This window comes from Micropterus salmoides, unplaced genomic scaffold, assembly GCF_014851395.1.
Source record: "Micropterus salmoides isolate LMB-PRFRI ecotype aquatic unplaced genomic scaffold, ASM1485139v1 Ms_hic_scaffold_15, whole genome shotgun sequence".
Lineage (NCBI taxonomy): Eukaryota > Metazoa > Chordata > Actinopteri > Centrarchiformes > Centrarchidae > Micropterus > Micropterus salmoides.
Genome location: NW_024040596.1, coordinates 18,268,002 through 18,295,061, shown reverse-complemented (window position 1 = coordinate 18,295,061; position 27,060 = coordinate 18,268,002). Strand labels below are relative to the sequence as shown.

Here is a 27,060-nt window from a genome sequence, read left to right as displayed (position 1 = left end):
CTCTCAGGAATATTCTCAGGGACAACACAGACAAGTGTAAGTGTGTGTAAATAACAGGTAATCAAATCAAAACCCTGAGAATTTAGAATCATTAGCTATAAAACCACTTCAAAATGTCAGACCAATCCTCCAGAGTCAGGTGAGCAAAGATGGAGTCATGTAACTCTTTCTTCATCTGACCTGAGGGAGCCGACAGGAGGCGTAACGGTCGGCTGATTCCACATGTAATTACAGTTCAGGAGATCAGCACACGCCTCCCTTTCCTGTTTCCCGTTCACGATAGAGAACACCACCACCTTCATGTGTGGACTCGCCCCCCCACACTACAAAGGGCCTGCGACCAAACCTCATGCTTGTGGAGGAAAAAAATTAAACACTGATTAGTGCTTTGGCGGCTCTTTACTTTCACACTGATTTTCCGCTGTGTGTGTTTGCGTCTGGAACAGAATAATAATCAGCTATATGCAAATATCAAGCCAGAATTGATCTACTATGCTAAAAAATGTTCCTACAGAAACGCAACTCTAATAGAAGATCAAAAAAGTTAAATCATAAATCACAATATTGGTACTATAAAACATTTAGTCAGGATAGTGTTGCTTGGAAACAACTTCAGATCCAACTATTCAATTTCTACCCATGTTTGAAACTAAAAAGCCTTTCCACTGTATTATTGATGTTGTGGGTGTTTGTGTGTGAAACAGTAGAGCAAGAGTTATTGAGCAGTTTCTGGGATATACAGTTATTAGAGTGGAGTGAAGATCCTTATATAGGCCAGTCCCAATACAGTACGTACAGTAGTTGCAGGATGAACCATATATTTTTTCTTGAGTGATGTACAATACACAATGTCTAAAAAATGCATTAAACAATGATTTTATACCAAAAACACATCCTTGTGAGACTAGTAAAAAAATTAAACCAATAATAGCATGACCCCCTTGAAAATAGACCTTTTTGTAACAAATTATATTTTGCAGTAAGTGCATTATAGTTGCTGTTCAATCTGTGCTTTCCCTGCTATGACATTAGGGAAGTAGTCTAACTAAGTCTAAGTCCAGGTGAAGCATACAACACATACACACTTGAACACAAGACACATATAACACCTCAATGTAAAAATACTCAGTTATATTTCAAGTGTAAATGTAAATGATAGTTTTACTTAGGTAGAAATACAAAAGTATTATGAAATGTAGCCTACATAGATGTATAGTATAAAAATAAAAGTACAGCTAACAGACAAATTAAGTGACTTTAACACATTACTAATTGAATACTGTATATTCTTATAGCCTACAATATACTGGTAGTTCCCAAACTTTTTCATACCTTCAACTAAAGTAGCCTACTCTGCGTGTGAGCCCTTAGGTAGAAATGAACTAATTTTAAGTAGCCAAATCCTAACAGACTCACAGGTTAATGCCTACATGTGCAGGTTTAATAAGGTGAACAGGGTTGATTTAGTCCAGCCTCTCCTGGTGATGATGGAGTCCATGTCACAGAGCTGACCCACAGGGGTTGGCACAGCCTCCTCTATCTGCCTCGCCTCGTGCCGGTGGCCGGGCCTGACTGTATTAGGAGAATCCTCCCTTGTTTCTGGAGCAAGAGGCGGGCCTTTGGGAAGCAGGAATGCGCTGGAAGTTTTCCTGCGAGCTCCCCTTCACATGTTAAAGAGCGTCCTTCCCGCGTCTCGATATGGACATGTGGCCGCTGGTGCTCCTGTTTGTCCAGCTCTGCTTCTGCTCCGGTTATGAAGGTAAGGACTGGACAAAAAGGCCCTCATTCACCTCTTGGATATGATTAACCCTGCTGGGGCCAGAAGGATAAAATAATCGAACAGTTTTAAATTAAGACTGGTTAAAGGAACGGGATATCACTGGTTTGAAGCTGGATTTAGGTCAAACGCGTTGAGTTGGGGGAAGTTTTTTGTGTCACTTTCGCGCGTGCAGTAGAGGCTTCTTATCCTCACCGCTGGTTTATGGTGAACCGCGTTGGTGTTTACGTGGAGGGGGTGGGAAGCGGGGGGAGTGCAGTGTGCATCTGGGGGACGTTTCTCTGCACAGAGCTCAGTCTGTAGCACTAATGAAAGCCCTGCAACTGCTCTGCAGTGTGAGTTTAACTTAACTCTTTTGATGCTTTACTAAGAGCGACCTTTTCATCAACTCTTTGAATGAAACTGAAACGTTCACATCTTGGAAAGTGGTTTATCTTTGTCTGGAGGTATTTACAGCACTGATGAAGTTTCTGTCCTGTCGCTGAGTAAACACAGAAGTTCCCTCTCTTTCTCTCAGAAAAGACACAGTGAACTAGAGTTGCAACATTTTAAGTTAATTAATTAAGGAGGTGATCACCACCAGGAGGGTTATTTTTCTTTTCTTTTTTTTGCTATTTTGATAATCTATTAATCATGTAAATCAATGTTCTCTGGTTCCAGCTTCACTAATGTGAGAGTAATTAGTTTTTATATTGTTGTAATTTGAGTATCATTTGGGTTATATAAAAAAAAGTCCAGGAAAGTGACATGTTTCAATATTTTCTCAGCTTTTATAGACAATGTGATTAGTCAGGTTAAAAAAGAACTGGCATATTCATCAATAATGAAAATAATTGTTAGTTGCAGCCCTACACTGATGTATAGCGTCCAACATAAGAAAACACAGCCTCAGATAGATGGAGCCAGACAGAGAAGCGCCTGTAGCCTCTACTGAGGAGCTGAAATGACTTCAAAGCTCAAGTTTGGATGGAGTGTGTGTGTGTGTGTGTGTGTGTGTGTCTGTCTGTCTGTCTGTCTGTCTGTCTGTCTGTGTGTGTGTGTGCAGTCACAGTGGCTTTGTGCCTGTAGATGGTTTGAGAGTGGCTCACCACTGCTGTATGATCATACAGGCTGAAACATGAATGCAAGCTGCAGAGCAGATTTACACTGACAGAATAAAAACTGCCTGTCGAGCTGACAGTGAGGACTCTGGCCTGCACTTGTGTGTGTGTGTGTGAGTTTATTTTACAGGGGTGTGTTTGTGTTTATTGTTGTGGTCAGTTAGTCAATTTATCAGTTGAGTGTGCATGTATCAGTGTCTGAGGATTGGGTGGCAGTGCACCAGAATGAAGTGCTTCAAATATGGAGTTTTTTAAAGGAACTACTTTTTTAACAGTGGAAATCTCTAAGCTTCTGTTTTTAAGCTCTGCCCATGCTCTGTATCACTTCTTAGGGTTAAACCCATTTACAGCAAGTATTCTTGAAAGCCTGATCATATTTTCCATGACGATTTTTGTGCTGATGTGAGTCTGGGGGGATGATACATCATCTGCACACAGGGAGCAACTTGGGTAAATGCCAGCAAGCACCATCAATGGAGAACAGTCACTTTAATAAGTGTTTCTCTGCCTGAAAAAGCAGCAACACTTAACAAGGTGAATCCTGAATAGTTACAAATGAAATCCTAAGGAACAAGTCAGGAACTAACTAACTAATAAGTACAGGGTAATTGAGCATGTTAGGAAGAAAACAGGCAGCATCCACTCCTCAAGTGTCATCAGAGATGTTTTTATGTGGCTATGCAGAGAAAATAATGAGGCAAAATTGTTAACCTCACGGTGTCGCTAGGGGGGAAAGTGAGGGGATCACCAAAGTCAGCTGGGTTCATCCTCTGGAAACCATGAATATCTGTATAAAATTTCATGGAAATCCATCCAATAGTTGTTGAGTTATTTCACTGTGGACTAACTGACTAACATTGCCATCACCATGAGCCATGACATAACTAGGCCACGCTTGTAAGAGAGTGTGTGAAATTCAGTGCATTTCTAAAATTCTAACAGCCCTGAAAATAAACTGTAGGCTATCAATGCTGAACTGGTTATAGAGTTACTGATACATAAAATATTATGATTTTGTTTTGTAATGGATGAAAGACCCCAAATGAACATGATCTGTGGACCACTTGATTGTAAATGATTTAAACAGTATATGTTAAAGAGGTGGTATTATGCTTTTTGGCTTTTCCCCTCTCCCCTTTATTGAGTTATATCTCTTTTTGTGCATGTAATAGGTTTGCAAAGTGAAAAAGCCCAAAGTCCAGCCCAAAGGGAGTTCCCATCTCCCAGAAAGCACTGCTGTGAACTGCCTGAAAACAGCTCCTTTGTAGTCCAGCTGTTTCCCTTCCTTCACTGTGACGTCACAATTAGAACGCGTCATAAAGCTTGCCAAGCGGCTAGCGGGGTCAGGCACGCCCTCAAACCAAGCTAGTCTGAGCGGAGGCCCTTTGATTTTAGTTAAGCCCCTTTTCCACTGCACAGTACCAGCTCGACTTGGCTAAACCATAGACTGTATATAAAACTCCGCTTTGTTTGGTTTTCCATTGTAGAAATGTTGTACCTGCTTCCAGGTACTTTTTTTCATATCCCCTCACCTCATCGAGGTTCCAAGCGAGCTGAGGGATACTAAAATGTAGCGTGAAAACACGCCAGACTGCTGATTGGTCAGAGAGAATATTCACTATTCACTTCATCGTCGCGTGCACCAGACAGAGGCCAGCAACAGAAAGTTTTATATTTTACAGTTTTCGTACATAATTTCATCACTGAATCCACTTCTGAGAAGTTTTGAGGTGAGAAATCAGCCGTGTAGATTTCGAATATTGACAGTTTTACGAGAAGTGATGGCGGAACAAAAATGTGCTTGAATATTTTCGGAGTTGAGGAGCTCCGCAAGTGTCTGCGGGGGAAGCCTGTACCAACCTGCGGGAGGAGCGTGTGAGTCCGGCCAGCCGCCCGCTCACAGAGCCCTCTGCTCCCGCCGTCACACAGACCGCTGCAGCAACAACGGCAGAGGAAAACACGACTGGAAGGTTTTCATACCGCTTATCTGTCTTTACATCCTGAGTAATGTTGAAACATTTTAACTTAAAAAAGAGAAAGCTGTGTGGATCGCTGGTGTGTGTGTCGCATTGAACGTTACATCGCGGCAGTTGTGTGTGGCGTCGCTATGACGACAAGCTACGTACTATCTCTGGTACTATCTGCAATGGAAAACGGAGCAGGGCCGAGTAGAGTCGAGTCTATCGATTTGCGCTATGGTAGCATTTTTCGGCAAGGCAACATAGATCGTCAGAACACCGGCAACAGTTCAACGTTTAATCCTAAAAGACGATGCAACTCCGACTCTGTTTGGGCCTGGAAATTCACAATCATAACCTGTAAGTATGCTTTATTGGTTGTGAATTATATTTAAAATAAACACAGCAATGTAACTTCACAGACTGTTCAAGTGCGGAGTTGTTGTAAATGTTGGCTAACACAGCTAAAGTTACAGCGATAATTCTAACGTTACACCTGATGTGAAAGCTACTGAGCAAACATTCAAATTGTTTGGCCAATTTTTATGTAAAATTGAGTTGAAATTTTTGTAGTGGTTTATGGTAAGATGCGGAACAATGATGTTGTGGACTTGTGAGTAACTTATACCATCTGCTAGGTTACGGTCGCAGTCCGAAGTAGTTCATTTGACCTAATCGTGTATATGACTCGGGAGGAACGGGTTGTCTCAGTGAGTAATTCATTCATTTTCACGCATGCGTGAAGGATCTTGGACTCTTACGTTCACTCGTCACACGGCAGCTGCATGGGCTCCGTCAGCACAGGAAACAGAACTGATTAGTTCACGACAGCTCCTACTGTGGATCAGGAATGAAGGACTTGTTCACCGCTCACATGGGTCCTCCTCAGTCTTTCGTTCACTCTGCAGGCTGAGTGACCGCCAGCGCCGGAGAATGAGAGGCAGGTCAGCCGTCAGGTAACAGTCACTGGACTGATATTATATAGCTATTTTGTTAATTATGTGACATTTTATAAAGCATAACATTATTACAGCGCAGTGATGTTGTGCTAAGTTATAGTTTTAACACAGCCGCAGTAACTTTAGTCCTGCTAGTGTTTAACATTACAGCTAACAGCTGATGAGAGTTGTTCTGGGTCCACTTCAGAGCCCTGACAGGTTTCTACCTGGAGCCGAATTACCCCAGAGGTCGTCTCCTCTCCAAAAAACAGACAGACCCGGTAATTAAAACATTAAAACACAGCCACGTAGCAACGTTAGCGTTAACCCTGTAAACAGCTAACAGCTGATCCAGGTCCGCCAGAGAACACAACGTAACTTTTACTTTTTATTTACCAATACAGAGCTGTGCTGTTGTTTCACAGCTCGTGACTGGTGAACAACCTGTAGTGTTTGAGAGCGATGTGCTCATGTGTGTTTCTCTGTCTGCAGAATCCGGACCTGATGTGGCCCATTCTGCGTCCAGACCTGCCAAACTGCTGCGTTTATATAATGTGTTAATAATTCTTTGTTCCTCTCTCTGTGCTGGAGTTCTTTTAAGAACTTGGTGGCTTGATCCAGATTATTATTAAATTGGTTGAATTTTAATAAGAGTGTGTTTATTCATATAGTGTATCAAGCTGATTACTTCTATATAAGCAAATCTGATAGTAATATTTTACTCATGGATAGGGACATTAGGTTGAGACGTTAGAGATAAAGATAGTAATTATATGCATAAGCCTTTATATGGCTTGGTTGAATACTCGGGAAAGATTGTGAAAATGGAAGGATTTAGGCGGAGTAGTGGACTGCATATAGACAACATATTTCTGTGGTTTTTACATGGTTTGAATTTGGTTGTGGGCCCAAGGGGGGTTATATAATGATGATAGTGATCAAGAGGTGAATTTGTGCATTATACTTTCTCAGTTAAAGCAAGCCAGGCAGCCTTCCGTGTTTGGGAACGGCACGTTTTTTTAATCGCCCACTAGAGGGCTGCAGCGCCACAATAACCAGCCTAGTTCAAATGAATGAAATGAACGAAATGACACAAAAAAAGATTAGTTCATTTTAATGAACGAGATTTGAATGAACAAGTCTGTCAAAAGAGTCGAACTTGCCATCACTGTCTGAAGCAGCTTTGATTTGGATCACACTAACATGTTTCTTACGACCCGCCCTTCTCTGCTTCTGATTGGCTAGTAGTCCTTACCTGGGAATTGCGCATGTGCAACTCCCAACAAAGATTTCTTTAATGATTCAAGCTTTATGATACATATAAGTGGTTGATCACTTAAACTGTGATCACTACAAGCGGTTTCCACTGTAATTATATCACAAAATGCTAATTATTTATACTTGGTTGCATGAAAAAACACTTGCAACAATGAAAAGAAGACTAGAACATGTAGGAATACTGAATACTGAATGCACCACACTCCTAAATTAACTAACCGGTTAGTCTTCATTGAATTCAACTGGCTACAGCTCTGTATATTAAAAATGTCCAGCAGGTGGTACTGAATAGCTTTAATACATAATTTATGGTCTTTTTAAGTTACCAAATATCTCTAAATAGTAAACTAGAATGTAGTTCACAGTATAGTTGAACAAGCTGTTAATACAACACTGACATAATATTGTCTTATAAAGTTGCAAACGTGCCTATTTACACACACGAGACCTGAAGCAACATTAGTATGTATTTGAAGTTGTGTTTGTTTCCACCTGATTAATGTAAGTTAACTTTTAGCTCTGTTTTTGGTCTCTAACAACTCCTTAGGGAGTCATTTGATCTATTGGGAATACAAAATGAATGATTAGTGCAGCTTTAAGAATGTGTAATGATGAGTTTCTAACTGTCTGTGTCTGTATACTAAACACTTTCTGAAAGAATCATTCCCAATGAACTAATTAACGCTAAGTAGTTACTGAGTGTTTACTGGAAACACACCCTTAGTTAACAAATGACAAAACAGACGGCAAAATTATTATTTAAAACACATTTGCACATAAATATTGTTAATATTAAATACATATTTTAAACCAGCCATACTAGGTGCAAGCTAGATAACTTGTTAACATATAATACTATATTTTATGGTGAACTATTGGTCCATCACTGTGACTACTTAGCAATTGTTGTACCGCATTATTAGTGGAGATAAAAACAGCAGCAGCAGTTTGTTCCTCAGGGTCAGCAAATGCTGATGTTAAAGAAAACGTGCTGGTATACAGTATAAATGGGACAGAAATCATTAGTGTTCCAAAAGGAATTATATAACTCTAATCAAGGCGTGTTGATTTGAGTGATAAAAAAATGACATCCCATTTTATTTTCTGCTCTCTAATGCTCTGTTAGCCTGTAGCTATACTTCAACAAGGGACTAAGCTTCCATATAATGGTACTGTATTACAGGCCTCGCAGAGAAAAGCTTTGAATATCAGGCTCTGAAATTTAAAGTTTATTCACTCCCACAGGTTTGTCAGGAAGACAAGCTTCTACACTTCCTGCTCTATTAACATTTTGACATCTTGAACTCCTTTGAAGTTGGAGAGATGAGGAATGTGATGCTGGCTGCTGAGCCCACCTCATCATGTTGACAGATTTGTTACAGATATGAAAACAGATCACATTTTCTCTTCTTGGATTTGTTTGAATATTGAATGCTTTTATATACAAGGACGAATCAGGCTCAGCCTGTCACGGTTTGTCGTGTGGAGGCAGGTAGTAGGACCCAAATGCAGGAAACGAAAGCTGGCAGGTACAGTTCAGAGAATTTATTAAGGGCAACAAAAAGCGAGCACACTTACAGACTGAGTGGCTGAAAGACTAAGTCCAAAACAAAGGTTGTCCAACAGAAAACCAAAATCCAAAACGAGCAGGGAAACAGGGAGACTAAAACAGTCATGCAGAGGGATCACTGGAGTAACAGACATGAAAAGGTTACCGAACACTAGACGACAGACAAGACAGAACCCCAAAATCCAACAGACCAAAATAACAGATAATAACGCTGACTAAACACAAAAGTACAAAACACGGCACGGCAGACAGGCAGAGTGTGACAGTAGCCCCCCCTCAAAAGGACGGCCCCTGACGTCCTAAAATGAAACATCACAAAAAGGAAAAAAAAAAAAACAAACAGATCAAGCCGGCCCAGGGTGGGCGGAGGAAGGTCAGGTGGAGGACAAGTCAGCCCGGGTGTGCGGAGGGAGGACAGGAGGAGGGCCAAAAAAAACAAAACAACAGTCTCTTGGCCAAATACAGGCCGGGCAAGGCAGTTTAGGCCGACCGAGGCGGCCAGAGGTGAACAAAAGTTCGGGGGGCAGACCCGGAGGTCGACCCAGCAGGCCAGGCCAAAAGGGGGGGGGGAAACAGTTCAGTGGGTCGTCCCAGAGGACAACCTAACAGATCAGGTGGCCGGGCAAATCAGGGGGACGGCAGGAAGGCCAACAATGAGGCTGGAAACCCGCTGGAGGCCAAGCTGGCAACGAGGGCGGAACCTCTCCGGAGGCCGGGCAGGAGGCCGGCGGCAAAGACGAATCCTACCTGGAGACTGGCGGCGAAGGCAAGGTCTCTCCGGAGGTCGGGCAGGAGGCCGGCAGCGAAGGGGAGTCAAGAGGACGAGACCCCTCCAGTGGCCGAGCAGAAGGTCGTCATAGGAGGCTAGGGACCTTGGAAGGCAGAGTAGGGCTGAGGTCCACCGGCGAGACTGCTACCGATCGAGCCATCAACAGGGAACGAGGAGTAGGAGTCAGCTGGACCTCCGGTGGAGTAGCTACCGGTCGGACCACAGACGGAAAACAGGGAGCAGGGGTCGATCGGACCACTGGCGAAGCTGGTGCCGGTCGGACCACCGACGAGGGAACAGGAGTTGGCTGGGCCACCAACGGAGCTGGTGCTGGTCGGACCACCAACGAGGGAACAGGAGTCAGCTGGTGATCAGGCAGGTGGGCAGGCAGAAAGCTAGCAGCGCTAGCTGGCCGGTAATCAGGAGGAGCAGGTTGGGGGAAAGACATGCAGAGGGATCACTGGGGTAACAGACATGAAAAATGTTACCGAACACTAGACGACAGACAAGACAGAACCCCAAAACCCAACAGACCAAAATAATAACGCTGACTAAACACAAAAGTACAAAACACGGCATGGCAGACAGGCAGAGTGTGACACAGCCAATTTCATCCAGCAGTTTCTAGCTTTGTTTGTGCTTACGCAAGAAGCCAGGGTGCAGGCTAGATAGCGTGTGAGCTACAGCTACGTTGTGTCTGAAAGGGTAGCCGTGTAGATGATAACATTGAGGATTTATCTAAACAGCAACCTACGTGGGCTGAAAAATGACGCCAATGTGGAAGTGCCAAAAACTGCAGTTCCTCGAATGGCCACTTGAGGCTAGCTCCAAAAGCAAGTCAATCATCATAAACCCCCATGTTAAAATGCCCTACTTTACAGCAGAAAAAAACATATTTACAGCCTGGTACAAAAAACGGTTTTGGTCTCTAGCTAATTTCCCCCTTCATGACAACTGTACAGGGGTGAATCTTTACATAACTCACCCATTTAAATTATATTAAAGCTAGGGTAGGCAAAAGGGGTGTGATGAGACACTTAACCCACAAGACTACATTCGAGATTGGGTTCACAAGATTGAGATGAGACGAGATTTTAAGTCTATTTTTAAGAAATCTTTAATGCTGAATTATATGAATTTTTTTTGCATTAAACACTTTATTTCCTGCTTTCTGATTATGGTGATTTTTTAATTTTATTTATACAAAGAGAAACACAAAACTCAGGTGGCAAGTACAGAAAAAAGTCTGCTCTCAGTCATTCTGTGCTGCTATCAGATCTGTTTCTCCTGCAGATCAACTGATAAAAAAATCATCCCTGCTGATTCATGATTTAGTCTTCCCTCCTCTTTTTCTGTCTTTGTATGGGGAAGTAACCTCTTTAAATGTGACTGTGGCACCTTTTCACCTTAATGATAAACTATTTCATTTTAATTTAGTTGTAAACTCCTGGACTTTAAATTTTATTTTTGTTCTGTTTTGTTTATAGTGTGTATATTTGTGTTTTCTATTCTGCAGCCTGTGTTTGTTTAGTTTTAGTTTTATTATAGTATTATTGTATTAGTAAGCACATCGTGAGCAATGTACAATCCAGAGTCAAATTCCAAATTTCAGCAGATTTTCTGCTCATCCTCAACTTTCTGCACATTCAGAATCTCTCACAAATCTGTGTTCTCTGACATGTCCAGAAAAAAGGCAGAATATTAACAGACTAACGTCATCTTTTAATGAAAAGTCTACCTGCCTTTTACTCTGCGGTGCATTACGTTTTTCCGCTGGTAGTGACGTTATCTCCTTCAGACAGTTTGACTGACGCAGTTTGGGACTGCATGTTGCATGTGAAACCGAAAGTAAATGAAACAATCAGGCAGAAATCTCACCACAAATCCACACGTTAACTTCCAGTGCAGCTCACAGTCCCAAACAGAAAAGGCTGCGCTTCAGTTTTTAGATGCTTATGTTGCAAAACTCTGCCAGTTGCCTTACCATTCGTCACAGCTGTCTGGACCACTGACTGGATATAAAAAGGTCTGGACTCATAGCGCGACCGGGTTCCGCTGATTACTATTACAGCATACACGTGTGGCATCAGCTGGGCGGAGTTGATTCGCTTATCTTATAAGTTATACATTTGTATTTCACTGCGTGAGAATATGTGTGGCTTGACAGCGTGTGAAAAATGTAATTTGCGTGAGTCTCGCAAGACAGCTTTTTACCTGATGAGAGTTCTCGTCACAATTTAATCTCGCGATATCACGTGTCGCAAGATCTTGTCACACCCCTAGAAGGCATTTTATTTTAGAAGCATTTTTTTCAGTGTTTTTTTAATTTTTCTTTACGTCTCAACAGCAATCAATAAATCAAACACAAATAAAAATTAAACAAATCCAGTGTCTGTAGCTCTCGCAGGACTGGAAAAGGATAGGTAGCCAACTGGCCTACCTACCTATTAACCTGCATGCGCTCTGCCCATGCACTCTCTGCGCATGAAAGTGTGTTTTGGGAAAGTGGCTTTGGAGGGAGGGCTGAAGGGAGCAGGTGGGATTTTTTTTGGTTAAATACTTTCAAAATCTAGCTGTTTCTTGCTAGTTCTCCAGCGTTGCCTACTACAGATTTACCGCTTTAAGTGACAGGTGGGTGCCATTATAGGTGGCTGGCCACTAGGTGATTTCAGCAACCAGGCTTCATTCGGCCTACCTCATCTCCACTCCTCTTTCCCATTTTTGGATTAGTGTTTCTGGGTGGCTTTTAGTGTAGTGCCTTCTACAACACATGCATGTTAGCATCTCTTTCTCTTGGCCTGTAGGCTAGTATCGTAGACCTTTTCACAGAGATGACTCCAGGCTCTGCAAAATTTGTCCAACAAGGATATTTTCTGCTCACTACTGAGAGGTTTTGCAGAGTTCACACTGCTCTGAGTGTCCTCATTTGTCCTCTGTCCTCCTGGTTACTTTGGAGAGGGAAGAAGTCCTGACCAAAAAAACAATAGGGACGCAGAAGAAAAAACAAAAACCCAATTCAAGACAATAAACAATAAATGTTGACTAAGTTCTGTCTTAAGTACTGCCCTGCATGTTATTGTTTACATATCTCTTGTTCATGAGTTAAAACAACTGAATATTTCATCAGGCAATTAACCAACAAAGAAAATAAAGATTATAAATGTATTTTACGAAATCATGAGGTTGCAACACAAGTTGAATTGTACTTCTGTTGTGTGTGTGTGTGTGTGTGTGTGTGTGTGTGTGTGTGTGTTTGAAATCCACTGGAGGCTAGTGTGGTGCAATGATGTGCAATCTATATTAGTTATTTTACTTTAAGGTATTTATAATAGAGTTTGGGGCCCTTTTCTTTGAGAGATATTGATTTAATGTCAGAACTGAGAGTTATGTACTTTGCTCCTTTGCTTGTGGTAGGATTATTATCCATCATGGATTTTATATCGGACCTGATCTATTTTGTATTTGATGCTATATATATATATATATACCTAATGCCCCTGCTTTTGGATTTCTTTTCACCATCTGTGTTCTGGTACTGCATTTGAGTGAACTGTAATGAAAAAAACAGTTTCTAATGGCCGGTATGTTCCATACTGTGTACAATGTCTTGGGGTGAAACTGGGTTTCTCTCTCTCTGTCCTATGTGGATATGAGTCTGCAAGGTGCTATAGTCTCATTAAATGGTTAGATGATTATTTCTTTTTCTTGGTCTGTTTAAAGACAACGATATATTGAATATGTGACAGTTACGTGGTTATGTTCATCTTAAAATAAAATATATTATATAAAATATATTATGAGTGACAGGTGGGACAAGCCTTAAAAAGAAAAACACACACACACACACACACACACACACACTGCTACTGCTGTTAAAAGGTGAATTCAAGAGGACTGCGGCTGACTTTTCTGACTTGATAGCAGGCGACTGGAGGGGTGGGGTATAAAAACACTGCTGTCAAGTCGGACACATTCCTCTTCCCGTAGAGTGCGTGAGCTTACTGTGAGCTTAGATTAATGACTGTTCTAAATGACTGATCTTGAGATAATGCAAAAGGTGGTTCCAACTTGGTGCAGCCGGAGAAAAGCAACTGCCTTTTCTGGACTCAGAAAACTGCAGCTGCCTTGCTCCCGCAAGGTTTTAATGTCATGTGACATGGTGACATTTTTCTTACATTTTAATTTTGCTACTCTGATGGTAAGAGAGATGCTGTGTGCATTTACGCACAAGGCACAGCAATGCAACGTCATTTTATTTATTAGTTTATAGTAATGTAGCGCAGTGAGGATCCATCTGTTTCATAGAGTAGGGTAGTGATGCCGTAGTGTATAAGACGCCTGCCTTTGGTGTGAGAGACCAGGGTTCAACTCCCCACTGTGACCCATCCACCATTGTGTTCCTGAGAAAGACACTTAACCCCTAGTTGCTCCAGAGGCGTGTGACCTCTGACATAAATAGCAATTGTAAGTCATTTTGGATAAAAGCGTCAGCTAAATGAACAAAATGTAAATGTCTATAAATTAGACTCCAGTCTGAGTTCAGACATTTCCCTAATATATAACACAAAGCTGCAGAGTAACATTAGGCTTCATGATCAGTGACGCTTTTATCACGTCCACACTTCTGCCTACATCCCCCCTCTGCTGTGAGTCTGCCATTCAATTAGTCAATTGATGTTTTTTTATAATGTGCCATTCATCCACCATTATAATAGCAATGTGCCAAGGTACAAGTGTACCTGGCTTTTAAAGGGAATAGGAGATGACACTTTGATTGGTGTATTGCATGTTACGCCCAAAACACATCTATGACTAATTCACAGACTAAGTACAACCCTTTTGAACCATGTGCCTGGTGCACTGACCATTTTCTCTGCTGTTTTAAACTAGCAAAATTTGAGTTGGACACACCTCAAATGCAACTACACCACGCGCTTCACGCCATGTTCTTAGATTGTTAAAATAGGGCCCCTAAAGTTATAATGCTTAAGATTTTAGTAACAGCAAGTGTGTGTGTGTGTGTGTGTGTGTGTGTGTATGTATGTATGTGTGTATATATATATATATATATATATATATATATATATATATATATATATATATATATATATATATATATATATATATATATATATATATATATATATAAAAATACATAATACTACACTACACTCTACTTAGTCTGAAATACAACTATTGAGCAACTGCTACAGCACAGCTAAACAAACTCATGTTGTTTTGATAAAGAATTCTGTCAAAAATCACCCCTATTTCATCATGTCATGACCAATCATGATCTGATGATCTGACGCAGCGTGAGTAGTTTCCCACACAACTGCAGAGCACAGTAAAGTTGTTACCTTGCTGAGGAGTTGGATGTGTGCAATTTGTTACCTGTGGCTCTTTATCTAACAGCTCACAGTGGCTGCTACTTTTCTCTTCATTAATTTTGCTGAATGATTGCTGTCAGGGCTAACCGCAGTGATAAGTAAAATAAATGTCTTTTCAATGGGGCTGCTTCACAATAAAAGCTGTCCCATGAGTGGCCAGTTGAATGCTTTTAATGTGAAGCAGCAGCAGTAGGTAACATTCACTTTTCATTAGCTGTAACTTAATTCAGTTCTAACAAAGCATAAAGAGAGTCAACAGTAAACAGTGAGACACTTATCAATAAGATGAAATTTCAGGATGATATGCATCCATCAGTTCTTGTGAATCCCTCGTGCATGTGAAGGCAACTTGAATCCAGAGCGTGATGGTGGACTCCACCACTAAACATCTGTATAGTGAGTTACAGAATGTAAATACATTAAATGGGTCTTACAGAAAACATAAATAGTATCATCATATTTCATTTAATGTAAATCTTAATGATTATAACTTTAAAACTCAGTTCCATGAGGCGATTTGCGTCTGAGAAAAAGTATGTGATTGTTTGTGGTAACACCTGCCAGCCAATCAGAAACAAGCTTGCCGTGGTGTAAATTGTTGCATCCTGTTTGCTTGGAGTGGCTGAATGTCTTTACAGAACTGATGAACATTTTCTGGCACTTGTGGCTTTAACTAATGTTCAGCTTGAAGAGGAGACACACACGCGCACACACACACACACGCACCTGTAATTAGTTTTCCATACCTTTCTCTGCCTCCCTCCTTCCCTCCATTAAGAAGCAGACACTGAAGTTTTCCCATTAGACAGCTAAATCTGACTCACTCAGTATGTGGGTTTTTTCTGTACAATCCATGCTGTGTGATCTGACTGCTAAAACCTTAGAGCTTGCAGCATTTTGGTCCAGACAGCTTTTATCAAACTGATAGTAAACCCATGATGAGGAATGGGGGACGGGACTCGAGATGGATCAGGTTCAATGACCACGCAGCTGATGTATGAAGCTTTCGGAGGGAGGAACACTCCTTCACTTGTAGATCCTGAACAGAGGACACATTCACGCTGGGTTCATAACATCCAGGGGCCAAGGTTGAACACCCTTCCCCCAAACTTTAACACCTTCCTCACCCATTTCCTGTTCTGTTTTTATTGCTTCGTGACTGGCTCCACCCCCATCCTTTCTCTTTCCTAAAATAATCCTCCTTGCTCATCACAATTCCCCTCACGTTTGACTTTTATCAGTGTCACTCAACTGTGTCCTCCACAGGCTCTGCAGCCACCACTGAGAAATATTTCAGTTCTTCTTGGATGCTGCTGTTTTATGGTCGAAATATCTTTTGCTCTGTCTGAGTGATCTGTTCACTGTTACAGTTGACTTAAAATGGTAAGTATGATCTATGAGAGCTGTTTTGGAACAAAAAGTTTCTCTTTCCGTTTCTACCAAACTCAATAGGGGGCCACAAAAACCCACAACACTGGATTGAGCTGAATGAATCTGTGTTGAATAGATTCATTTTTCCAAACCAGCTGGAAAAGAGGATCTTTTGACATGTATTCCTTTTGCATGTGGTCTGTCCAAAAGATCCAAATCCCCCCCAAGAGTCTGGTTCAGAGGAAAAGTTAAGCAATCTTTTAAAGCCTGTTCTTGGTGCTGTTTTGCAGTAAAAGAAAAAAAGCCCCCACAGGTCAGCCCAGGACAGTGCTTTCAAACATTGCTTAATATCTTGGATGCAGCTCTTTTTGTCATATTAGTTGCATTTTCTTATTTTCTTTCACCCCCAGGGTCAGGACAGTATGCTTACGGAGACGATGAGGACTGGCATTCTCGTAGATATAAAGGTAACCACATGCTCAGTTTGACACTGCCAAATACATGCATGCATACATATCCAGTACACTCATTCTAAAAAGTGACACGCATTTCAATTTAGGGACTGCTTACGCTTAATTCAAAGTAAACATAGATATTTCAGAGCAATACAGACTGGATCCCATATAGTCTGGGGTTTAGTCGCAAGAGAGCTATAAATGAAATCCTTCAGATTTGATTGGAATGCTCAAAAGTGCCCGTGGCGTAGGGAATAGAGCATGATGTGGAGCTGTCGAGGACTGTAAGCTTGCACCCACCCACACCTCCCTCTCCAGTACAGTTGGATCAGAAACAGGAGAGCAAGTGTGATAGAAATAAATTAGAGCTAAACCATTAACAAAGTTTTTCCCTCTTGAGGATCAAACGCACACCTCTGACCTTTCATATAACTCTACTAGCTACTATGACCCACTAGCTAATGATTGTGTAGCCAGTTGCTTCAAATTACATTTGACTGGATTCATTTTTATTCCCCTGATTCAAGAAGTGTCATAAAAATATGTTAATGTTTACAGGAAGAGGGATTTTTATATCCTCAAAATTATTTTATTGACATATATTTGGAATATAACAAGATAACTGAACAATTAACACAGGGTTATAATTAGAAAAGCGTGTCTTTAAAGAGGCATAATTCAACGGCAGTTAGTTCAGCCAAGTTTTGTAAACTGACTCAATTATGTCAAAGTAGCTTCCAGCTTTAAATTCGGGGTCAGTTAGACACGGAACATTATCGTCCAGGCCAAACCAAACTCTCCCCTTGTGTAAAAGCTCAAATGTTGTATTATTTTCTCTTACTCAGTGGTTGTGGAGACTTTGCCAACACACACACATACAGAGAGAGAGGGAGCGAGAGAGGCTTGCTGTGTAAATGAATACTCATTTTTATTCCTGGAAATTAGCCTAAACTGGCGTATATTCTTGTCTCCAAGTGTGTGCGTGTGTGTGTTGGTCCTCTGGGCTGAGTGTTTGTCCTGAGCTAGCAGGAAATAAACTGCAGATTTTGATTTCCTTGTATTGGAATAAGAACCTTGTGGCCCCACAAACTTGGCATCTAACAAGGAATCTTTACACAAACGTTGTAGAGATGGGCAGAGGTGTCCACCATGGGAGGAGAAAAGCTGAGAACAAATGCATTTGTGGGATAAGTCTTAAAGGAATAGTTTGACATTATGGGAAATGTATATTTGTTTTTTTGATAAGCGTTGAGGTGAGAAGATTAATGCCACACTGACTAGGACTTTATTGTTCTAAAGTAACGCTGATAAATCTGTGTTCAGTCTAATCATTATCATGTTTTAGACAGACTAAATGGAGGGACGGAAATGAGTCCAGGGTAGTGGTAGTGTGATAAGTATCACTTAAGAGCTACACTCTCAACATAGACCTTTATCTGTGTTGAAACCTTCTCTACTCTATTCTCAACTCTATTACCCTCACATCCCGAAACTTAAGTGCGCTCTACACATCATTATCTGTCTCTTCCTCAAGTGAGACTATCTTCTTTGCCTCACAAGACACTGCTGGATTATGGAAAGTCGCAGATAAGGTAATGAGAAATCCACCGTATCTGTCTGAACTCAGATGATGGGTGGGTTTTCACATTTTCACACTTAAGTCTTTCTAAGCTTTTTATAGTCTTCAGGTAAGTTATTATTGGATATTGACATTAATAAGAGTCTCTCCCGTTCCAAGGCCGCACCATAAAAACATGTAATTGCCTTGATGCAGTGACGGAAAGGTCAGACCAGCCATCTTTCCTCCATATAGGGACACCGTGGTGCGCGCCCATTAAGGTGAAACATGGTGACGTGAGCTGTCGCACACCCAGAGGAGAGCACTACAGGAATGTGATGGGGACTCGCTGTAAAATACGCTGCAAGCAGGGATACGAGACCCAGAGCTCAGAGGTGGTGTGTATGGCCAGCAAACATTGGTCCTCTAACTACGCCTGCCGAGGTAAGAACTGAAAATGTAATAACATACACACATGCATATATGCACACATACTCGCACCCATATGCTAGGTTTGCCTCATGTGGATTCCTGATAGTAGTTCTTACAGTTGAGCAAGTTCATTCTTGGCTCAGGAAATAGCAAGTCCACTTCTTTTTTTTTTTACCATAGATTACCCTCTGTGTCAGGGATGGGAGTTACATTTAAAATGAAATAAAATTGCCTGTAGCTGATGTTCATGATTTTTTAAATTGGTTCATTGGTTTGAAAACAGCATTCACATCATAGGACACTAAATCACCTAATTGTAACTCAGGATACCAGGTTTTCATCCAAATGTAGCATACAATTTAACCGAATTTTGAGAAAATCGTCAAAATGCAGATGAATGTGTCTTTCCATCCTCTACTGTTACTGCAGTTATTAGGAGTTGTTACTTTGAGAGAAACAGCTGGTGATACCATTGCAGAAGAGGACTCAACAAGATGACATAGTTAAAAGAGCGCCAGTCAAACCTCAAGCAGCAAAAAACAATGTATGAAATACGGCATTTAAGTTTGTTTTATGTATTAATTTGAGGAACTGTAGTCTCCTCACTGCTTCACACACATCTGGGGTGCATTCAGCCCAGACAGAATGTAGCAAGACGTTTATTTCAACGGAAACGGTGAAGCCATGAACATCCTGTACTGAAGTGCACTGCATTGCTTTTTTAATATGGTGGTGGTGAGATACATGTCGCTGCTAATTGGGTAACATCTCTGACACACCCACCAAATGAGAGAAAACATACCTCAAAGACTGTTGCACACCATTTTGAGGAAACATGTGGATCAATCCTTAAATATAGCAAAAGATAACTGTTTTAATGAAAATTAGTGACATAAATACAAGCTACTCGTTAACTGTGTTCTCAACTAGCTACATCTGTAGGTAATCTGCAAAAGTCAGTAAATATTACATTTTCCAAAATAACTTTTGTTCAGAGAAGATGATTTTCAGAGATTGTTTACCGTAACCAGCTACCTAATAACATTTTGACATCAATTTACATGCAGAACACTTTTTACTATATGATAGTATGTATTATTTTAATTAAATACAGGCAAATATACTTTATGTTGCTCTTTAGTTGATGGTTTTCCATTTATAATGCGTGCTTCCATTGTTGTGACAACTGCTTCTTCATGAAGTCGGGATCTATTATAGGGGCCCAAATGCAGTCCTCCCTCCTGAAGCCCCTAGTGTCTGTGGGCAACTGTGGTTTGAGCATGAGTACTGGGGTCCTTTGTATGAAGAAACTTTATGTGGTGTTTAATTGTACATTTTCTAGTATGAGGTCAGAAATGTTTGAGTTCACGGTTGTCTGGGAGCAGCATTAGATTTCACAACTGCGACAATAGCTACTATTACCACCCAGGATTCAGTTTAGGAGGTTCACAGGGAATCTATTATACAATAACTGTGTGATTAAAAACATTGCATCATGTTCAGCATATTTAAGAAGCAGTTGATTTGTAACTTTTAATAAAAGACCAAGATGAACCACTATACCTAAACCTATTGCATGTAGCCTACCTGAAACCAAATTAAACACAGCAAATCATTCCTTCACCTTCCATCAACACTGAGTTCTTTCTCTGACAGAGATCCGTTGCGCCAAGCTGGACATGCCCGTTAACGGTGGTTACAAGTGTTCAGACGGCTCCTACTTCAACTCTCGCTGTGAGTTTTTCTGCTCCCCTGGATTCAGTCTGAAGGGCCAGAAGTCGGCAACCTGCCAGCACACCAAGGTGTGGAGCGCTGGAGTCCCCACATGTGTTGGTAAGACTGTGTGTGTTGTTCTTTTGTGCACAAATTTCATCTCCCACAGACTGGAAATCCTGCAGACTTATGAGCTGCATAGTAAAAACCCACATAACATGTAATTACCAATAACTTGCATAATGTCAGCTGCAGACTACGACAAAGAATATTCCTCATAATACAAGGTTAGGTGATGGACATGTACTTATACACAGACACACAAACAAACATGTTGTGTGGTTTGTCTCTCATCACCAGAAAATGATCAATGTTTTCAAGTCTGATCAAGACTGAGCCTGAAAATTACATTTTTTTTGTTTTTCATGAAAAGCTGAGCTATAAAGCATGCACTTGTTGATGATCATATAAATGGCTGAATAGTCTTGGGAGCTTGGTAACAGTGGACAATCACAGACTCATTTACTGTAGATCTCACTGCACCACAGTCATCACGTCCTAACAGTGCTGTTTGTGAAGTGATGTGCATGGGTACGCTGCAGTTCAAGAGTCTGGAGGGTCTTATTGTCTTTCTTCGCCTTTCCAAAACCAAAACACAAGAATGGATTAAACTGTGTTTTTCTGCTCTAATGTAACCTGGAATTGTTAGGATGTTCGGCTAACGAGCATACAGCTTGTTGTAACCCAGCATTACTTCCAAGGCAAAGGAGCATTTCAGTAACTAGTGTGTGAGTTTACTGGTTTTAGGACTAGCACAGCCACTGTGTTCCTCACTGCGTGGAAGTCGGTCCTGATGCTGTCAGAGTTTAGGCTAATGTCGGCAGCTCTGTTTTTATTTCTCTGGGGTTCCAGTCCAGGAACCCCAAAGAATGTTACCCCTGATCGCATTATCTTTGCCGGACTCATAGGTTAGTCCTCATCCTAAAAGTCTTTTCTCTTGTAAAGTTAAAAGTGAGGACATACTTTTTAAACAAATAAGTATATAAGCTAAGCAGCCAAACAGGGTTATGTGACAGTCTTTTAGCATTATATCATGTCTGTAGCCATCACTTGCATATTTAAGACCCTGTTTTCAACCAACGCATGAAGGTTTACTTAGCTTATCTAGATAGCGACAGGTGGTCAAATGTGCCACTGACGGCAAAAATGACAGTCGGCAGCTAGAAATGAGAAGCTGCTTTTGTCTACCATTGTCTGAAATCAAGCACCCATTGTTTCAAAAATTACCAAAATTATAAGTGGTAAATCTGCCACTGTTATCATTTTAAAACAGTATATTGCTACACTTTGTCCACATTTCCTATTCTTAATTTGTAGCCTATGTAGTAATTTATACATTTAAATGTAGATGATGTGATTTGCTTTGTCTTTTTTTCTTCCTTTGTTAAAGGCATCTTTCTCTCTCTGTAGATATTGATCCTCCAAAAATCAAGTGTCCTAATCTAAAGGATAAGTGGGCAGAACCGGGAAAGCTGACCGCAAGGGTGACCTGGGACACACCAGAGGGTGTAGACACTGCAGATGGCATCCTTACAGAGTCAGTCTCATCTCCACCACCCTTTCAAGCTTTTCTCCCATTTAGCTTCAGCGCACTCTGTTTTAGTCCTGTTGGTTATTCCACTCTGAAGAGATCCCAGTGAAAGATTAAAACAGGGCCTGTCTTTTGCAGTGTTATCCTGAAAGGGAAACCTTCAAAATCAGACTTTCCAGAGGGGCTCCATAAGATGTCCTACACTGTTTTTGACCGTGCAGGGAACAAAGGATCCTGTCGCTTCACTGTCAGAGTGCGAGGTGAGCTTCTAAAAGCGTCTTTTTGATAATGTGTGAGGAGCAGGATTTTCAGTAACACTTGATTTTGTTGGTTATTTTCATGAAGTCTCCTGGAAAGTGCTAGGAAATAAATTTGTAAACAAAAGTGCAGACAGCATTTACTTGGGTTTGAAAGCTTTTTGCTGATGGAAACTCTGGAGAAAATTTTTCTATAATTAGTACCAAATTACATAAATTTTTCAGAATATTATTTTGAAATTATGGACCTGTAAAATAAAACGTTACCAAATAAAATGGGAAGAACTGATATCTGTTTTAGCATCGCTAAAAACAAATGAAATTATTCCAACCACAATTCCTCCATTTCATTGAATTTGTAGATATATGTGCACAAAGAATTGCATTCTTCCTCTCTTTTTTCTTCCTTTAAATGCCACCTCACTGCCTGTTGTGTTTTCCCTCATTTTGTGTGCCTCTCTCTGTCTGTGTAGTGCGTCGCTGCAGCCCACTCTTTCCCCCAGACAACGGTTACATGAAATGTGACAGTGACGGTGACAACTATGGTGCCACTTGTGATTTCACTTGCACCGGCGGCTACGAGCTGCAGGGCAGTGCTGCCAGAGTGTGTCAGTATGGACTCACTTGGTCTGGCACAGACACAAACTGTGCACGTACGTACTGCATGCAGCAGATAAACACACAAACATACAACAGTTCTTTATTTTTTTTGTTTTTTTGCTCAGAGCAGATTGCAAAATATTGAAAATACAGCTAAACAAGAACAAACAATTGGCCTTCATCAGTAGTTTTTTGCAATGCACTACCTTCAATTTGCTTGCCTCTCTCTTGTGGAAGGTGCTTCCTTGCCATTAATGAAAAATCTAATATTTAGTAAATATGAATGTCTACAATATTCAGGAATTACTCTCAGCACTGCAGCCTTGGGATTTATTTGCAAAACATTCTCCAAAACGTTATTGATAAGAATTAAAACTTTGGTCCAAATGTTCATCAACTTGCGACATGACAGAAAAACAATTACTTTGCAGATATTTCTACACACTACACCCCCAGCAGGCTCCTGTTACTTCCAGTTTAATTTCTGCGATTCTGTTTGAGGTTAAAAATACTAGCTAGATAATTTTTTGCATCATTGCTGACATTAATATTAAGGCTATATTCCAATGAATCTGTCCCTCCTTCTCAGTGATTGGTGGAGATTGTTTTCCATTATTTAACGCTAAGCACAGATTTAGGTTTGCTTAATTTTACTAAGCTACTTATTGTCAGTCAGTTTCCATGTTTCATTCTCAGTAGGTTCTCCCAGCTCAGATTGCCATTTATTTTCAATTTGCTTAGTGCTTTTTTGTGGCATATTGTGGCAGTAAACAGTTGTATGCAAAGTTTGCCCTCCTGTGCTAAACTGGTTCCATATGAGAAGCTCAGTGGAGGAGAAAATGGCCCCCTCTGCTATACATCGATTAGAAAAATCAATACTGGACTTCTCTACTGAATGTCTGTATTTGTGAGACATGAAAAAGTAGATGGGATGGGACTGTGTAACAGCTATTGTGCAACAGACCGTCAAGAATTAATACTCATTGTTTTGTGTTTGGTTGAATACACTTGGATGGAATATAAGTTTCTTATGTAATATCATCTGCTCAAGAGCCCCAAAGAATCCAATTATGTAGCATCTCGCTGTAATATTGTGCAGCACTGAATCTTGTACTGTGTATCATGTCTCTTCGCATCACTTAATTGTACATTCAATGTCATCACAGCCATGAACATTAACGTGGGAGTGCGTACGGCTGCTGCACTGCTGGACCAGTTCTATGAGAAACGACGGCTCCTCATTATCTCGGCCCCAACGGCTGCCAATCATAATTACCGCTTCCAGATGACCAACTTGCAGGTGAGGCACGACTCACAGGGAGAGAACACGAGTTGTATGTGAGGCGAGTGAGACAGAGGGAAGAAGTGATGGAAGTCAATATGGCAGTGGTTTGTGTCTCTGCAGTGTGTTTGGTTTTCTTTCTCGCTTTGTGGGACAAAGAAGTGAGACAAAAAAATAGGAGGTTGTCCAGATGAACAGAAAATGACAAGGCGACAAATAAATGATACTGACACCAGCTTGGATAAGGCTATTCTGAGGCTGGACGTTTCCCCGGCTCGTCAGAGACCATTAAGTCAGAGCTGATCTTTCAAAATCACTGGGTTGTAAGCTGAAAGAAAAGATCATGTTATAAGGCAGTCAGCTCTGTTATCAAAAGTTGTGTGTGCTATTCAGAACTGAATTGAATAGCTAATTAATCAATCAACAGAAAATTATTGAATTATTTTAATAAATGATTGATTTTTTTGGTCATTTTCCAAGCAAAAATGCCAAATATTCTCTGGTTCCTGCTTCACCAATGTGAGTTTTTGCTGCTTTTCTACATTTAACAATAGGATTGTAATTGAATATCTCACGGGTTTTGGACATTTGAAGCCATCATTTCAGACTGTGGGAAATTGTAATAACTTTATAGGATTTTATTCTCCATCCATCCATCATCAACTGCTTATTCTGCATACAGGGTCGTGGGGAGATTTTCTTACCTGCATAAGATTAATTACCTGTTTCTAATACAAACATATTGTTCAAGAATTTCTGGAATAAACTGTCTTGGCAATGAGGTTTTTCCAAGATACAGTCTCTGATTTACTGCAAACAGTTTGAATATAATCTTTCTGCAGTTGCAGATTAGATTAGTTTTAAGAAAATACAACTTTTTTTAATGCTAAGCATGCTCTGTAGAAACAAATTTCGGACACAAATCTGCAATCAAAAAGAACAAACTATAATTGTACGTATACCCCATGTGGTACTTATTGAAATATCGTGGCGCTGCTCAGCTAATTTGAAAAGATTTGGTATATATTCACATGATTTGTGTTTAAAAGGAAAATAAACACACAAGTATCATTAGACATTGGTGTGAGACTGATCTTATATTAATACCACAACAACCCAAAAACTACCAGCTACAACAAGCTGACTGGACAAGACAATGCCTTCCACCAACCTGAACACCACGTGTGAAAACTTGAAATGCAAACTTGACCAAACATACTGACAGAAAGACGTCTTTGCATAAAAGAAGTCTAAACATAAACAATTTCAGGACACCTATGCCTTGTATGAAAAAGTTATTGTACACTAAACACTTTTGTAATTGTTATTATTAAATAACATCTCTTTTAAATTTAAATTGAAACATTTAGAAGACAATGGAGGTATGTGAGCTCATCTGATAGAACTGTGGGGTTACATGAGAATAAAACAGTTAGAAACCACTGCTATACACTTCATACAATTATTTGTTTGGGCATTTTATGCCTTTATTGGATAGCTAACAGTGGAAAGATGACAGGAAATGAGGCGAGAGAGAGATGGAGCATGCCATGACATGCCACAAAGGTCTCACATTCAAATACTAATGATTCACTAATGGAAATATTCTAAGATAAAGTTGAAAACAGCCTTCTAGTATCAAAACTTCACAGTGAAGCTCAAATTTCCAAGTGAAGGAACAATAAACAAAACACATTTTGGAGTAAAGGGGGACTTCAATTAATCTTGAAAATAATCGTTAATTGCAGCCTCTGTGCTGTCTATGCAGCCTTTGGTTTGTTAGAGTTTTATATTCTCTGTAAATTTTGCCTGCATTTGAATCAATAACAAAGCTATAAAACAACAAAGCTTATAGATCAGTCTCTTTGTCTTTGTGGGAACAGCACGCTCAGTGTGGACTGGACCTGAGGCACGTGACAGTGATTGAGCTGGTTGGGACTTACCCAGCACAGATTGGCCGAATTCGACACAGGCTGCTCCCTCCAGCGCTGGCCCTGCAGATCAGGTACTCGCACACCCAAGCACACACTTCCATAACGTGTCTTTGGCTCGCTCCAGCTGCTTATCGAGCTGATGTGTGTTTCCTAGGTTACTGCTCCAGATTCCTCAAAGGTCTTTCCAAATGGTGCTGGTAGACAAGCAGGGCATGGACAAGCAGCGCTACCCGTTCCCGATCACAGCGGCTGAATTATTCACCACCATCGACACCTTCCCCCTTCGCAAGGAGGAGATGGTGCTGCAGCAGGAAGCGGGCCAGTCCTGCCAATCATAAAAACGCGTCCACGGACTCTCAGCCATCTTTGATCCTTTCCCCCCTCATTCACAGCAGACAGGACTTATTCAGATCTTCTGTTTCTAACACACACACACTCCTACCTGAACTCATTCAGTCCTGTTTCCAGAAGGTGTGAGTGTGTCTGTGTGTATATGTGTGTGTAGGTATGTATGAGTGTGTCTGTGTGCCATCACAGGGATATCAGTCTTGACGCTGATCTGAGGCAAGCAGATTTATTAAAAGAGGTTACGAAATGGAGTGGGTCATATAGTACATTACAATCATATTGATTCCTGTGTCTTGTCTATCTGTATGTTTTATTATTATTATTGATATTCTCAAAGCAGAAATATGTTTTACTATTTTGTACAAAAAGTATTTTTACTGTATGAACTGGAAAACTCTTCACCTGTCTAATATTTATGTCTCACGTCACTAATAATGATGTAATCTGACACTCTCTGGAGTACTGTGTGGGTGTGTTTTATGTACAGGACACGACAGTGATGCTGCTCTGTTAGTACGCTGTATGTCTGAAATCACAAGACACTGATTAAATATGTCTATCATAGAGGATGTGATCTTTAGTGTGTCAGTGTCAGTGGAAGAGTCATGCATGATCGCCTGACAACAAATACAAAAATCTTCATCTTATAAAGATAAAACAAAATGTCCCTGCAGTAAGATTATTTCAACCATTTTCTAGTACAAACAACTTGTTTAACATTTTTACAGAACAAAAGTGT

At 40.7% G+C, this 27,060-nt stretch overlaps 1 protein-coding gene across 2 annotated transcripts; it reads left to right on the top strand.

Annotated features, from left to right (window-relative positions):
* The first annotated feature begins 1,579 nt into the window (after window positions 1-1,579).
* Window positions 1,580-26,890, top strand: srpx (sushi-repeat containing protein X-linked). Of its 2 annotated transcripts, XM_038720769.1 has the most exons (10): window positions 1,580-1,759; window positions 16,562-16,618; window positions 18,420-18,608; window positions 20,253-20,429; window positions 21,780-21,906; window positions 22,039-22,160; window positions 22,631-22,810; window positions 23,924-24,057; window positions 25,923-26,044; window positions 26,128-26,890. In XM_038720769.1, the coding sequence occupies exons 1-10, from the start codon at window positions 1,699-1,701 to the stop codon at window positions 26,309-26,311; spliced, it is 1,353 nt and encodes a 450-aa protein (XP_038576697.1). In that variant the 5' UTR covers window positions 1,580-1,698; the 3' UTR covers window positions 26,312-26,890. The 2 variants fall into 2 exon arrangements, with proteins under 2 accessions (XP_038576697.1, XP_038576698.1); XM_038720770.1 differs by lacking the exon at window positions 16,562-16,618.
* Window positions 26,891-27,060: the final 170 nt, after the last annotated feature.

What these genes read in the sequence shown, in the direction of transcription:
- srpx (XM_038720769.1), top strand. Translation starts at nt 1,699, where the DNA reads ATGGACATGTGGCCGCTGGTGCTCCTGTTTGTCCAGCTCTGCTTCTGC. An exon ending in CTTCTGCTCCGGTTATGAAG is followed by an intron (nt 1,760 to 16,561) that starts GTAAGGACTGGA and finishes TTTCACCCCCAG; the next exon opens with GGTCAGGACAGTATGCTTAC. An exon ending in CACAGACACAAACTGTGCAC is followed by an intron (nt 22,811 to 23,923) that starts GTACGTACTGCA and finishes ATGTCATCACAG; the next exon opens with CCATGAACATTAACGTGGGA.